Genomic DNA, 15677 nt, shown 5'->3' on the forward strand with positions numbered 1-15677 from the left:
TTTTTAGTCGGGGCACATGCCTGGGTTGGTTCCCAGTGGGGGGACACATGGGAAGCAATCACACACTGATGTTTCTCTTCCTCTCTTTCTTCCTCCCTTCCCTTCTCTCTAAAAAGAAATAAATAAAATTTTTAATTATTTATTTTAAAAAAGGAATACCTTAACTAAGGTGATACAGAATAAAGATTAAACAAACAACAAAAAAACATTTCTTAAAAAAAACAGCAAAGTCATGATAAACTAAACGGCTGGGAAAGTGCTTTCAAAGACTAAAGAGAGACTAGAGCCTTGGGCATGGGCCCCACGACACCTGAACCCTGTTTGGATTTGGGGCTTTTAAAAAGTTGTAAAAAAATTTGGGGATAACTAGCAAAAGTTGAATTGGAACTGCGTATTATTATTCCATCTCTGCTAAATGTCTCAGGTGCAATGAGAGTTGGTTGGGTTTTTTTGGGGGGCGGGAGATGGGGCTGCTTTATGTTCCGATGGTGGTGGTGGTCCCACGAATCTATACATCTATTCACATTACAGGACCGTACCCCAAGACGTTCAATTTATTGAATCTCGACTGTGAAATAAAATTTAAAATTACTTTTGAAAACCCATGAAACTCCTCATTCTTTCACTAGACGGGAAGCCCAGGGTGGCCGGAAGCCCATGACTTTGCCTAAGGCTGCACACGGGAAGGGGCCCTCAGTCAGGCCCGGCCGCCCTCCCCGTCCCAGGCTTCCTGTCTCCCCGGGCGGGCCCAGCCCAGGCTTCCCCAGACCCAGGTGATTGACAGCTCCAGACTCCTGAAGCGTGAGGTGCCCTCCTTTCTGGCAACTCGGTGGGTGGAACGGGTTACAGCAAGAAGTGATCGGGGGCATTGCCGATGGGAATAGAGAGTTTCCACAGGAAACGGGTTTTTCTTCTTCAGGGTCTAGCCCTTCTCCTGCTCCACACCCAAAAGGGACGGGGCGAGTGAATCATCATTCCCTTTGGTTTCCGAAATGTCTCCAGCTGCCTTTGTTTTCAACGCTGCTGACACGAAGCATCACCCCGGGCAGGCATTTAGCGGGGGCAGAGAAACTCAGGTCCCGTACATCCAGCAGCTCGGAGGGCCCCGCGCAAGCTCAGATTCTGAGATTCTGGGAAACGAAGGCCGAGTGGTGGGCAGTGCAGCTCCCCCTGGGCACACGGGACAGTCCAGGCCCCGATGCTGGGCGAGGTGCCTCCCAGTCGCCCCCTTCACCCCTTGTCCTGTGACTCCGAACGCCTCCCTCCACCCTCCACAGTTAGTTTCTGCAAAACATCTGACTGTAGGGGGCCGGGGAGATGGGCGGGGAGGAAGGGTTTGATGGGCACCAGGGCTTTGCCTTGGGAAGAGGACGCAGTCTGCAGAGGGGCGAGCTCACGCCGCTACGCTGCAGGTCGAAGATGGCTAAGTTGGGGGATTGTGTTATTTCTGTATATCTAACCGCAAGTCCCCCAGATAAATCCTTTTTTCAAACGCCTTCTACGGTGGCTGGAACCCAAACATACCCCAAATGCATTGTCTAAGTGAAGTGGGTCCGGCGAGTTTGAAAGGTGCCCAGAGGCACGTGAGGAGAGGAAGCGGGCTGCTGGGTCCACCACTCACGCCCCGTCCGGTGCTCTCTGCCCGTCCAGATGTGTCACCCGGGGAGACGGGGACAGCGGTGCTCTCGTGGTTACACACAGAACAAAACGAGAGTGGCAGGCACAGGCCCTTCCTGGGCACCCGCCGTCTGTCAGCCACGTCCGAGGCGTGAACACCGTAAATCCACCAACGCTCTGGCATCATGGCTGCTTCTCTGTCCTGCTTCACAGAAGGGCAGCTAAAGGCCATGTCCAAGTTGACCCTTCTAGGTGAAGCACCGGACTGACACCCAGGCCTGGTGACTCAGGGGCTGGTTCAGCTCCGTGGGCGGCCTCTCCGGGTGCTGGGGGCGGGATGCGAGCACAGGTGTGAAAGTCCCCACGTGGTACCCCGCGTGAAGGGGTGCTCAGTCGGCCTGTGCTCCTCATTCTCCTCCGTCCCGGCACGGAGCAGCGGGCCCCAACATGCAGAACTGAGACGGGCTCTTAGGAGAACACCTGACTGGGGCCTGGAACTGGCTCGAGCCCGCTGTGAGAGGAATGTGTCTCCTTTGAACTTCAGCAGGTGGGACGCCCTGACAGGTGCCGCCACCCCTGCCCGCCCCACACCTTCTCCCCTCCCCACTGCACCCAGGTCTCACGCCCCAGTGAACGCCCGACCACAGCAGCTCTTGCCTCTGGGCAGCACCAGTCATGTGGCCAGGGAGACGTGACCTAGAGACCAGCCAGCCAAGGACTCGACCTAGACGGATGGTTGTCAAGGTCTGGTGCAAGCGAGAGAACAATGAGAAGTGTTGGAAATCATGCCCCCTGTTGTCGGGCCTCAAACCACCTAACAATCGAATAGAGTGAAAGTGTGCTGGGCGGAGGCAGGCAAGATTTCCTCACCGCCTGCCCCTCTGGGCCCCGCCCTTGCCTGGAGGCAAATGCCCTCCACGGGGGTGTTTTCCCTTTAGCCTCTCAGCTTTCCTCTGCACCGCAAACCCAGTGTGCACACACGGTTAGCCTGTGATGAGGGACCGGCCCCTGCTGTCCCATTGAGAATGTGTGACTGGCCACTGCTCTCTGGAAAGTGGCACAGCGCCAGGGGGCTGCCCTGCAGGTGGGCCCTGTGGCCTGGCATGGGCTCTCAGATGCACCAGCGCAGCGTGGCGCAGACAGACAGGAGTGGCAACCTCCTAGAGTGGGGAGGTCACCCAGCTTCGGGGAGGGGGTGGCAGGAGCGGTAGCTGCCAGGACGGAAGCCCAGCAGCGATGGCATCCATGAAGGGTCACCCCAACGTGCAGACAGCACAGGTCTCTCGGCTGCAGCTGCTGGAACCCGCACCACACCTGGTGGCTTCCAGGCCAGCAGGGATTTCTCACAGCTCTGGGAGCTGGAGGGCCCAGCATGGTGCCAGCGGACTGATGTGGGGTGAGAGCCTCTTCCTCTCAGGCAGACGGCACCTCCTCCCACGGCTGAGAAGCCTCCTCTCTCCCCTTCGACAGTCCTGAGGGCTCAGGCCCCACCCTCAGGACCTCAGGGAGGCTTATTCACCTCCCCTAGGGCCCCATCTCCAAATCCAGGCACATGGGGCCATTGACAGTGGAAAGAATGAGATTCTAACCTCACGGCTCAGGGAGGCTCAGCCCAGGTCAGAACACAGGCCCCCTGACTTCTGGGGGACACACTCGGAGCCCAGGCGCTGGGAAACTAGTTGGGGACTTCCTGGGAACACAGGACTAGTGGGAGAAAAGAAAGACTGGGTATGAAAAGACGCCCCAGGTCACAGGTCACCCAGGAAGTGCCAATCAAAACAGCCAGGCAACGCCACTACACGCCTATCAGAGTGGCCAAAACCCAGACTCGGACAGCCCCACGTGCTGGTGAGGACGAGGAGCAGTAAGAATTCTCGTTTATTGTTGCTGGGAATGCAAAATGGTGCCCACACTTTGGAAGACAGCTGGGCAGTGCCTTCCAAAAGTAAACGTGCAGTTCAGGTCTGATCCAACCATCGTAACGCCGTGTCCACACAAACACCTGGTGTGGTTGTTGGCAGTGGCTTTATTCTCAATTGCTGCAGTTTGGAAGCGACGAAGATGCCCTTCAATAGCTGAATGGGTAAACCAACTGTGGCTTATGCACACAGTGGATTATTTTCAAAGCCTCCGTGTCACAGAAGGTGAAAAAGGAACCTTAAATGCACGTTACAGGGTGAAAGACGACAAACTGAGAAGGCGGTGTGATTCCAGCTCCGTGACATCCCAAGAAAAGGCGATGCCGTGGAGACAGTGACAGATCCGCGGCTGCCAAGGGGTTTGGGTGACAGGGAGGGGTGAGCAGGCCAAGCACAGAGGGGTTTGAGGGCAGTGGGCCTAGCCTGTGTGACACGGTAATGATGGACACGTGTCACCATATGTTTCTCCAAACCCACAGAACGTGCAACACAGAGTGACCCAGATGTCAGCGGTGGGCTCTGAGTGACGGTGCCACGTCTGTGCAGGTTTGTCAGTTGTGACAAATGTCCCGTGTGGAGGGGGACGTTGGTGACAGGCTGTGGAAGGCGTGGGGGGCAGGGACAGGAGGTATATGGAAAAACCTCAGTACCTTCCCCTAAATCTTGCTGCGCATCTAAAAACTGCCTTTCAAAAACTGAAGTCTTGATAAAATTTAAGTGATAGAAGTGGCTTGTAGTTGAAAACTGATTTGAGAGACATATTATTTTAAAAGGAAGGAAGGGCGGGAGGGAGGACAGGAGGGCAAAAGAGAGGTTGGCAGGCAGGCCGGCGGGCTGGCCGCCCCGGGAGGCAGGAGCAGGCTGGAGAAGGCGGCCACAGCCGAGGGCAGCTGCTGCGAGGCAGGTTGAAGGAAACAGCCGGCTGTCTGTGCCGGGAAGAGGTGAGGTCTGAGCCCCGAAACACAGGTCAACTAGAGTCTGACTCAGGCTCCCTGGCTGTCGGCTGGCCTGAGGCCACGTCTCGGTCTCTCCGGGCCTTTCCACTGAGGGGCCTCCATAGGGTCCGCCCTTTCCAGGAACCTCCTCAGAACTGCCCAGCGAGGGGGAAAGAAGAAAGAGCTGCAGGGCGAGCCAGCTCCGGGTTTCCGAGCTGCAGGCTAAATCCAGCGGAAGGAGTCGGGGGGTGAGAGTCGGGGGACGGGGTGAAAGGCAGTGAAAGGATTAACCAAAGAACACGTATGCACAACCTGTGGACACGGACAAAGATGGGCTTGGGATGGGGAGAGGGAGGGGCTGGATGAAGGAGGGGAAGGAAGGGGAGAAAACCAGGAAGGACGGTCACAGCTTAGACAGTCACAAAATAAACAAATAAATCCAGCTGCGGCTGGTCAGAGACTGGCAGACTGCTGGGGGCCGGGGTGGGGGGTGGAGGGGAGGACGTGGGGGTCACTTATCAGAGTTCCCCTCCGAGGATTGCGACAGCGGCTGCGTGATTGTGCAACCCTCTAGCCCTATAAACACGGAGGCGCTGCAGCCTCAGAAGCTGTCAGCTCAGCCTCCAAGGAGCCGCCCCTCCTCCTGCCGTCCCGGCCCAGCCTGGAAGCCACCATGAAGGTTTTGTACCTGCTGTTGCTGCCTCTCTGCCTCCTCTTCTCCCAGATAGCCCCAGGTGAGCTCGGGGACAGGGGCTCGGGGCTACAGGAGCTGCGAGGACAGCTGGCTCGTGCACCCTGGGGGTGAAGCAGCCAGGCAGCACCCCTAGGGCCGAGGGGCTGAGTGTCTGTGGTGGTGCGAAGGCAGCAGGAAGCCTGCTGAGCCTCGGACCTGCACAGTCCCCCGACAGGCTGGGAAGGAGCCTATGGGGAGCATGTGCTGGCTTATTGTCCCGGTACCCTGGGGCCACCCAGCTGCAGGACTGGCAGGCTCGTGTCTTGCTGCCTGACCATCCCAAGGGCTCCATGCCCTCCGCACTCGGCAGGCACAGGGGGCCAGGCCCGGGCAGCTGCCAGCACCTCCCAGCCCCATCAGGTTTTGGGCATCCAGCAAAGACACCCTGTTGGGGGGTCACCTACTCCACCTGCAAGACAGCCCCTCACATAGGGCAGCCAGCTTCCTATTCAGCTGACAAGGTGAAGGCTGCCAGCCCTCGGTCACCGGGTGGGGCCTCACAGGTACCCTGATGCAAGCAGGTGCCGCCCACCCCTCCCACGGGGCCAGCTCACTGGTGCCTTTGACTCACCTGTGTGCAGGTCCTCAAGGGCCACGGGCGGTCTGAGACCCCCTTTCAGGAGCCTGCTCACACTCTCCCAGCTGGGACATCTTCCCAGCACATGCTCTCGGTCCAGCTGGGCTCCCCCAGCTCCTATGGGTCAAAGAAGCCAAGTCCCGGATGTAAGAGAAGGCAGGGCCTTCAGGAGGAAGTGGGGAACACATTTCACCCCAGTTCTGGCTTTCGCTCCCTTGGGCCTTGAGCAAGTCCCACCTTCTGGGTGTCTGTTCCCTCCCCTGCAGAATAACAGCGGCTGCCTCGGAGGCACCCTGCTCTGAACTGCTCCCAAAGGTTCAAATGTGCTCTTCTCCAGGGCGTCACCTGAGCAGTCAGATAAGCCCCAGTGTCCCCACCTGAAACAGGAACGAAAGTATTCTAAGGCAGCAGTTCCAGTGTTTGCGGCCAGACCCACGAGAGATCTGTAGACATCCACTTAGCTGCAGCCGGGTTTTCTCAAAAGCGCGCTTCTGCTCAGTTCTGCCGGGCGTGCAGGTGTGCGCGCTGATTTGGGTGTGTGTGCACGCGTGTGCCCACCGAGGAGCCATGCGCCGTCGGAAAGTTGGAATGTCGCTTCGTGAACGGGAAGAGTTCTCTTCCTCTCTTACGTCTGAATAGGGTTATGAGCATCCCGGTCCAGGCATAGGAGACACAGTGTTTCCAAGGACAGGCAGGAGGAGCTGGACTGGCCGATCATTCACTGGAAAAACACTAGGTGACCCTGGGGAGCACTTAGTAAATGCGGGGTGAGCTCGGGTACTCCTAGGGTTGGGGCGGCTCTGCTCTCTGCTTTCACAGCACATCTGCCCAAACCTACCAGGCCGGGGATTCTCTGTGTGGGGACCAGGACGCCTCAGAAAGGCATGTCTCTTGCGGGGGTGGCTGTCCTGGAAGGGGGAGAGCTGTGCCCACACCACCCCTGGGCTGAGGCTGGGTAGGTGGGGGGACTCGGATCAGCTCGGCAGCTCCGCAGGCCGGACATCACCCACGTTACGTCACTGCCGCTGTGAGGGGTGTTCGGGTCGTGAGCCTGGCCGCAGAAAAGGCCGTCAGTAACACAAACATCCTGCATCAGGATTTTCCATGTTTTCTGGACGTGGTTGTCGTGGGGCGGGTGGACGGGGTGATCCCCCCAACCCATCTTCTGCCATGGGACTCCTACAGGGCCTCCGCCTCACTTTTCAGGCTCTGGCTCAGGGTGTCCACTGCAGCTGTCATTGCCACGGCCACGGTGGTTGCTCTGGCGGCTGCTGCGCGAGGTCGGAGAGATCCCAGGTCCAAGTTCAGGGCAGGGGATGGGGGGGTGCTGCCCCAGGTCTGCTGGTTCCCACCTCACGCCATCACAGACCTGAGCCCTTGCATGGGACCGGTCCACTCCTTTTCTGGAAGAGCCCTTAGAGCTCATTAGGCCGACTTAGTTGGTTCACAGGTGGGGAAACCGAGGCACACAGGAGCCGGGGTGAACGAGAATCATGCGGCCACCACAAGAAGTCATGACACTCCCCGCTGGCAGTTTTCATCTCTGACAAGAGTTGCCCACACTTGTCTCCCGCAAACGGTCTTTCCTCGAGGACGGGTGATGTCAGAACGGCCCCATGACTCAGGTCCCCGGGTCAGGGAGTGGAGAGCCCCACCAGTGAGGTGTTGGGGAATCAGGATGGTGTGAGGTGGTCCACTCAGCGCTCCTGCAGACATTCACCAAATTTTTAGGACCATAAGACGCACCTAGGTTTCAGAAGAGGGAAAAAATTTTGAAGCCAAAAATGTGGTGAAATATTTAATAACCTGTGGCGCCGCTCCCCGGCCGCCCACGCCTGCCACAGCAAGTCAGGGAAGCTACATCCTGACAATGAGATGCGCCCCCCCTTTTCCTCCTAAATTTGGAGGGGAAGTGCATCTTAGAGTCCGAAAAATATGGTAGTTCACAGCTCCTGTGCCCGGGACTGGGGAGAGTCAGGGACACAGCTCCTGTGAATTGAAATTCTAGGAGCTAAGCCCGGCAAGAAACCCGCATGTGTAACAAATACCTCCCTACGATCGTGCAGGGGTGTCAGCGAGGGCAGGGTGCAGAGGGCAGCTGTGACAGGGGGAGGTGACCCGGCCGCGAGGGGCCAGGGGGCTTCTTGAGGAAGCTGAGGAATGAAGGGAAAATGGGAGTCACTTGGGTGTTCATGGTGTTTTAAGAAACTAAAAGTTAATTCCTTCTTAGCATTTAAAATCAGGAAACGTAGGTTTTTATGTACTCTTACAAACACATAAAAGGTAGCAACAGTGAGCTGCCACGTACCAGTGGCCGCTGGTCCAGATGGCCTGCGTCCCGCTTGCCCGGGCCCCACCGCCCCCTCACTGCCTCTCCCGGCCCACGTCATAGATTTATGGCAGCTGCTGACCGCTGTGGCTAACCGAGGTCACAGCGCTGAATTAGTCGAGTGAGAGACAGTGAGCGGGCCACGGGGGAACAGGGACAATCCAGACGGAAAGGGCAACAGATGGGAAAGACCAGAGATGACAAAGAATAAACAATAGCTCTCACTTTCAACACACACCTCACAGCGCCCCGACAGAGGAGGAACAGCCATCACCCCCACTGTGTGGATAAATAACTTGGCCCGAGTCACATGACTGGTCACAGGTGAGCAGGGACTGAGACCGGGACATCAACTCCCACGTCGGCCTGCCTGCCTCTCGGGCCCTGAGTCCCCAGGGAGCTGAGTGGGGCCAGACCTGGGGCAGACCAGGCGAGGCCTCGGGTGACCCCCGGGTTCAGGTGAGCCCCCAAAGGTTTCCACGTTGGCAGCGTGACAGAACCAGAGATGGAGTAAGAGGCTGGTTGGGGGCTGAGTAGATGAGAGCATGGGGAGGGGGTGGTGAGGACAGCCCTCCCCTAAACAGAGCCACACCCCTCCAGCGGAGCTTCTCCCCAGGTGATCGGCAGCTCAGCCAACCATGCCAAATTAGCCAGACCCTCGGTAAAGCACTAGTCATCCCCCCATGTTCTCCTCTTCTTCCCTGGGACCCCCGCGTGCATCCCTGGGAGTCTGGGCCTCGATTTCCTCACCTGGAAAACGAGAGCAAAATGATTCCCAGCTCCAACATTCCGCGACCCTCCATCTCCGCCCGCCAGCCCACACCTCTCGCTCTGCCATCCCTGCCCCAGCCCGCTGGCCCGAATTCCTTGGGCCTGTCAGGCCTCTGGCAACAGCTGGCAGGAGCGTGCCTGCTGTGTGGCCTCTGGACGCCCCTGGGAAGAACAGGCTCCTGCGGCCTGTCCCAGGAGCCCATCCACCATGCGTAGGGAAGAAAGGGTCCGCGCCCACACCGAGCACAGCACACCCGCTGTGGGTGTCATCTCACTAAGTGTCCCCAGCATCTCTACTGGCCGGGGACTCCTCTGAGTGGTCGTCCCCATTTTAGGTTTTATCCCCACGTCATAGACTAGTTTTTAATCATGAGTCTCAGAGAATTTGTGACTCTTCCAACAGCCGGCCAGCAAACACTCAAACCCAGCCCTTACTCTGAATGCCACATTCTGCCCCGTCACTTCCCGAGACCCTCGTCACTGGGCCCACAGAGTTTTGTCAGGGACAACTCAAACAGGAACACAAGTTTCCAAGCTTTCGTGAACTTAGCAAGAAGCATCGCTGACGACCTGCGACCAGCAAGAGGCTACAGTGGACAAGGACTTCACAGGCCACTCGTCGGCAGGGAGTGCCTTGGACCTGGGTTATGACCCGCTTTGTAGGTTTGATTTCTGTCCCCACAGAGTTTAATGGAGTCGCAGGAATGCAGGGTGACCCTGTCTGGCCTCTGCTGCATGCTGGGACAGCATGGCCCCTAAGTTGGCCAGCAGCCTCTACCTCAATGACCACAGTGGGAGGGGACCACACTGGAGGGCAGTCCTTCCCCCACCTTGTCCTGACGAGGGACAGAGCCTCAGCTGACTTGCCCAGGCCCACGGGGCTCCGACAGGCTGATTCCTCACCTCTGACCAGCCCCAGTCCAGGGGGCTCCGCCAGGGAGTGGACGCCTGCAGCAGGCACCGCGAGCAGCTGGCCTTCATGCTTCGCTCCTGCACGTGTGCCTCTGGGTCTGCCCCTCCCACCTGCCCCTCGATGGGTCACGTCAGCCCTGTCCCAGCCCTGACCTCCTCCCAGTCGCTGCTCTTTGAAGTCCTGGGAGGAGACAGGGGCGTGGGTCCTGGCAGTGGCTGAGTTTGGCCTCCTCTTCCCCAACACACATGGCATCTACACTATTCACTCCTGCCTCCGCCTCCCACTGTCTTTTAGAGCAAGACATTTGCGAGTTAGTCAATGGCTGTCCAACGGTCCCTTCTCGCATTGTTCCGTGTGGCCCCATTGTTCTCGCTGTGAAACAGAGAGCGGCCACACGTGACCGCCGGATGGCAGAGCGCGGCGCGCGTTTCCAGCAGCCTGACCCCACGCGCCTCTCCCCCCGCCTGGCTCACCCTCTGCAAGGCTCCCCTTCCCCTGCCTCTTTTCTGTCGAGTCCAAAGGCCGAGCTCTGTGTTTCCAAAGCGTCTTCTGGGCCGTCTCTCTCACGGCTCAGACCCCAGGCCACCACCCCCCGACCTGTGCAGGCCATGGGTGAGCTCAGTGGCATCAGACCGTTCCAACTCCCCGAACACTTGCTTTCTGGTGACCCTGAAACGCGGTTCACCTGCGCTCGCTGGCGTAGCCCCTCTTCCCGCCTCTCGTTTCCGCCCCCACTGGCCCACGTTTCCCGTCGGTTTCCCAGTTGGTTTCCCGTTGGTTTCCCGCTGCTTCATCACAGCTGCGTCCAGCCGCCCAACGCACATTATTAGGCTTGACTAGAGGGACAGCCGTACCCGGGCAGGAATTTTTTTCCCACCTTGGCAAGACTGTTGACTGGCCTCACTCACACGTGTTGGGAAGAGTAACTCTTCCACCTGCAAGCACAGAAACTCGGACGTCTTTTGCGAGGGGCCTCTTTGTCTCCTGCCTAAACTCTCTATCAGAGACCTGTCTTTTCTCAATGGTTTGTGGGCGCTCTGCACACAGTGCGTACATTCTGAATGGCTCCTGGCTTGTGCCTTGATTCTCGCCGTCTCGATGGAAACTCTCCTTAGAGAGTGTGTATCACTCTTTTCATGAGGCTCATAAATGTGTCATGGCTTCTGCCTTAGGGTCCGGGTTCTTTTTAACTCAGAGGCGTGAAGAAAATCTTCAGTATTGCCCTCTGGGAGCTTATGGTTGTGTCTTTTACACGTAGGCTCATAAAGGGGTGTGTGCGCCTGTGTGCACAGTCTTGTGAGGGAGAAAGCTTTTTCACTACGAACGTCCAGCCGTCCCAGAGCCAGCCCCGGGGAGGACGGCTGCCCCCGCCGCTCCACTGAGCCACTGTTACTATCCCCAGGCTCCCCACACGTGCCTGGGTCTCGCTCTGCGTGCCCTGTCCTGTCCCCTCTCCACCTGTGGTCCTGGTGCCTTCGCCACACGGTCTGATTACCGTGGCTCTATAATTAGTCTCGAAATCCAGTAAGGCGAGTCTTGCTACCTCCTTCTCCCAGAGTGTCTTGGTTATTCTTGGCCCCTCACCGTCCCATACCAGTTTTAAGTTCGCTCAGCAAGTTTCACTGAAAGTCTCATAGGGTTTTCACAGCATTGGGTCAAATCTGTAGATTAATTTGAGGAACATTCACATTTTAAGAGCAATTAGTCTTCCAATGCTTAAATGGCATTTTCACTCATTTAGGTCTTTTTTAACAAAAGTATCTTATTCCTTATAGATGGAGGAACTGCGCATATTTTCTTAGATTTATACGTAGAAATTGGCTATTTTATGTTTTCCTAAATGGTGTTTTATTTTAGTTTTATTTTTTCTACTGGTTACTAGTATGAAGAAGTAAAATTATTTTTTCCCTTTTTTTGTTTGTGGATCTCACACAGCAAACTTGCTCAATCTGCTTATTAATTCCTTTTGGACTGCCTTACATGTGATTGTAATGCCTGCAAATACTGAGGATTTTATTTCTTCCTCTACAACACCTACCCACTTTATTTATTTATTTTTATCTTATCCCCCTGGCTAGTACCTCAAGCACAGTGTGGAGTGAACTGATGCCCGCAGCTGTGCTAGTCTTGTCTCAGATGCAAAGCTTTCAGCCTTGGCCCTCTAAGCATACTAACTATTTGGGGTAGGCTTCTGTAAGTATTCTGTATCACATTGAGAAAGTTCCCTCTAGATTTTTATTTGTTGAGTTTTTATCATAAGTCAATGTTGAATTTTCTCCAGCGTTTTTCTGCATCTATGGAGAAAACCATATGCTTTTCCCCCATTATTCTTAATGGTCATTGACTCATTTTCAAATGTCAGATGAAACAGTCAGATGGGAAATGAAACCTGAACCTGGTTTTACGCTGTTGGCAGGGAACTTATTCAGGGCTTTTGCCTCCGCTGATCTGGGAGGCTGACCTGTGACCCTCCCTCCCTTCCCTGTTCTGACGAATTCTGTTAGATGTTTGCGTGGAGACCACGCTGACGCCGCGTCATGAACTGGTGAGTGTTCTCCCTCTTCTATTCTGAACAACAGCTGGCGTAGGCACGGTTCCTTGTCTGTTCCCTGGTAGAATTTGCCGACGAAGCCAGGTTGGCCCAGGGCGTGATTTCCGGACTCGATTTCTTTGACAGTCATGGGAGCTATTTAGATTTTGTCATTCTCATTTGCTTATTTTAGTAAGTTGTATTTTTCTGAGAACTCCTCCATCTCAACAAGACTTTCAAGTTGGTACAAGTGAATATTCTTTTTTTCTATAGAAGTATATACATAGAAAATTATTGCTATCGTGACTAACTGCCCCCATTTTTAATGGGCTACCCTTGCCCTCATTCCTGTTTGTCCCCAAATCTTGCCCCAGGAATTCTTCAGTTCTCTGACCAAATGTGAAAACCACTGGTCTCAAGTCTTTTCTGCACATTAAATTTATCTGAGGAATTTTTTAAATAAAATACCAGGCCACAGACTGCACCCCAGAACAAGTGTATCCACACCTTGTACGAGCATCGCAGCCTATTTACACGTGTGTGCGGCACGAAGGGCCGCAGGTCCCGGCCGAGGCGTCCCCACCAGGGCGCTGCTGAGCCTGCTCCCAGACGCTGTGCTCTGAGGGCTGTTCCGGGCCCTGCAGTTATCTGGCTGCGTCTCTGCCTCTACCCGCCTAGCACCTCCCACACCCTCCCAGGTGTCCCCAGACAACGTGTCAACCAACAATGTCCCCAAACATTGCCAAATGTCTAGTCACCACACGCCCACAGTTCTAGGGTGGGTGCCGTGGCTGCAGCAGGGATGTGCATTGAACAAGAGAACAGACCCAGTCGGTGTGAGGACCGTGCTCCCAACAAGCAGAGCTACGTGACATTAGAATGCACGGTTTTCAGGGGAGGGGACGGGCTCTTGTATCAGCCAGCTGGGGTGGCCATGATGAAATACCCCCCGTGGGCCCCTCAAACAACAAAGATTTATTTTCTTACACTTCTGGAGGCTGAAGTTCAGTGCCGGGTGCAGGCAGGGGAGCTTTCTCCCGAGACCTCCCTCCTTGGCTGGCGGACGGTGGCCTTCGAGGTGGCCGCAGGAGACCTGCCCTGTGTGTGCGCCCATCCCCCGAGTCCCTCTCTCTCAGTCCAGATCTCCTCTTCTTACCGGGACGTCCTGTCAGATTAGGAATGACTCACAGGACCTTATTTAACCTCAGTCACCTCCTTAAAGGCCCGGTCTCCAAACACAACCACATTCGGAGGCACTGGCTGGCTAGGACTTCAACATAGGAACTGGGGGGCGGGGGCCTGAAGGGGGCACAATGCAACCCCTAATACCTATCGGTGGGAAACAATGGCCTGAGAGTCTCTCACTCCGGACACTGCGGGACTGCTTTCTTCTCATCTACCCACGGCTGATGGACCATAAGTCTGGACACCTGGTCGTTGGGAGAGCCCGAGATTCTGGGAGGAAGGCAGAGTAAGCCCCGGCTGGAGGAAACAGTGAACAGCTTGATGGCAGTCACCAGATGTCCTCAAGCCCCGTGGGCTGCCAGCCCCGAGCCTGACGTGTGTTCTCTCCCCCCTTCCAGGTGCAGGCCTCGTGACCCTGTTCCACAGGTACCCGGAATACGAGTGCGTCAAGAGGGGAGGGACCTGCAACTTCTCCCCCTGCCCGCGCTTCACCAAGATCCAGGGCTCCTGCTACCAGGGCAGGGCCAAGTGCTGTGTCTGAGCAGGGCCGCCTGTGCGCCTGCCTGCCCTGCCTGTGAGCATTCTTTTAGGGAAAGAAAAAGTCACTTTTCCCCCCTTAAACATCCCTCCTTCGAACCAAAATGAATCTTATGTCTCCTTTTGGAAGAGGTTAGGAAAGCAGGGGGGTTGGGAGTGAGACTCGCCAGGTCACAAACCCCGGGAGCTCGGGACTGGGGTGCTCTCCTCATCGCCTCCTCCTCGTTTCATTGCCAAACCAACTCATGAGTGATGGCCCCACTGGGTCGGGCAGGAGCTCACCCCAAATTCAGTGCTCACAGGGACCCGGTCCCTCTCCAGAGCTACAACTGCCGCCTGCCTCCTTCCTGGGCCTGGGGCCGTGGGTCGGCCAAACCCAGCACCTGAGAACTTCCAATCTGACGATACAACGATTCCTCTTCAGCTTCGCTCCCTAGGCCTAACGTCTGGGTTCCCAGAGGACGACATCTGACTCTTCCACAAGCCCTTAAGCTAGTTACAGGTCTCTTAAGAGGCCCTGCCGTGAGCCCCCCGCCCCGCCCCCGACATGGCATGCCTGCCGTGCACCTGAGCTTGTGTCCACCTGTTGGTGGGGAGACCGGTCGCCTCCCCTTTCTCCCAATAAATGTTCTGCAGCTGATGAAGCATCGTTGTCTCTGATTGGCTACGGGCCCATCATTCTCCCCACGTCCCCACAGTGTGACAGCACCCATGAAAGTCAGCCGTCGGAAAAACCATTGCCCCAGGGGGCGACTTAGACACAGCGCCCCTCTTCGGTGAGGCTAGGAGCGGACAGACAGGGGCGGCTGGTTTCGGCGAAGAACTCCTGTGTTCACGGTGGCCCACCCACCACCTGTAGCTGCCTGACAAAAGCGAGGAGAGGAAGCATCTCCTGGCCAGGAGGTGCCAGGTGGGGACTCAAAATATCGGGAAACACTTTGTAAAGTATGTGATGGTCTGACCACTGTGTTGTACACCTGAAACTAATACAAAATAAGACTGAAAGTAAACTGTCTATGAAAAAATTATCTTGAAAGTACAATAAAAATTGTTAAAGTTTTTTTTTTTAAACCTGGTAAGGAGTCCGCCAGGGCCACTCTGCCTTGAGAAGAGACTGCAGAGACACCGCCAACCCCTAGAGGTGGAGCGGAAGGCAGATTCCCGGCCGCAGAGCCTGCCACGGCCCGCCGGCTGGTTTCCCAAGGCCTGACTGCGGGGGCAGAGGAAAGCCCATGCGCCTTGCTCTACCCGGTGGCTTCGGTTCACGGGGTCATGGTGACACGGCAGCCCTGCCAGGAGCTCTTCAAGAAGATGTTTATGAGCCCTCAGCCACTGAGACGTCAGTGCCCATGTCAGGAACACAGTGGTAGGGCACCAACAGCACTGTCCCCAGAAAACGGCTCGAAACCAGAAAGACCAGAGGACCCCTGCAGCCCTTCCAGTCCCAGTGACAGGTGGCCCAGGGCTCCCATCTCTCCCAGGAGGTAGGGACCTTCCTCCAGCCAGGAGTTACAGAGAGAGCAGCAGGTGGGTCTGTTGCCTTCTCTGCCCCCCGCCCCAGCCCCTCACAATCTGTCTTCCACCCAAAGCTCAAGCCCTACAGCTTAGGGAGCCCCGGACCTGCGCTGCCC

At 56.4% G+C, this 15677-nt stretch overlaps 1 protein-coding gene across 1 annotated transcript; it reads left to right on the top strand.

Moving 5' to 3' along the window:
- The first annotated feature begins 5000 nt into the window (after positions 1-5000).
- On the top strand, positions 5001-14686 carry DEFB1 (defensin beta 1). Its single transcript, XM_037063370.1, has 2 exons — positions 5001-5205; positions 13908-14686. The coding sequence occupies exons 1-2, from the start codon at positions 5145-5147 to the stop codon at positions 14048-14050; spliced, it is 204 nt and encodes a 67-aa protein (XP_036919265.1). The 5' UTR covers positions 5001-5144; the 3' UTR covers positions 14051-14686.
- Positions 14687-15677: the final 991 nt, after the last annotated feature.

Source organism: Sturnira hondurensis, unplaced genomic scaffold (genome assembly GCF_014824575.4).
Source record: "Sturnira hondurensis isolate 20B ecotype Veracruz unplaced genomic scaffold, ASM1482457v3 Scaffold0014436, whole genome shotgun sequence".
NCBI lineage: Eukaryota > Metazoa > Chordata > Mammalia > Chiroptera > Phyllostomidae > Sturnira > Sturnira hondurensis.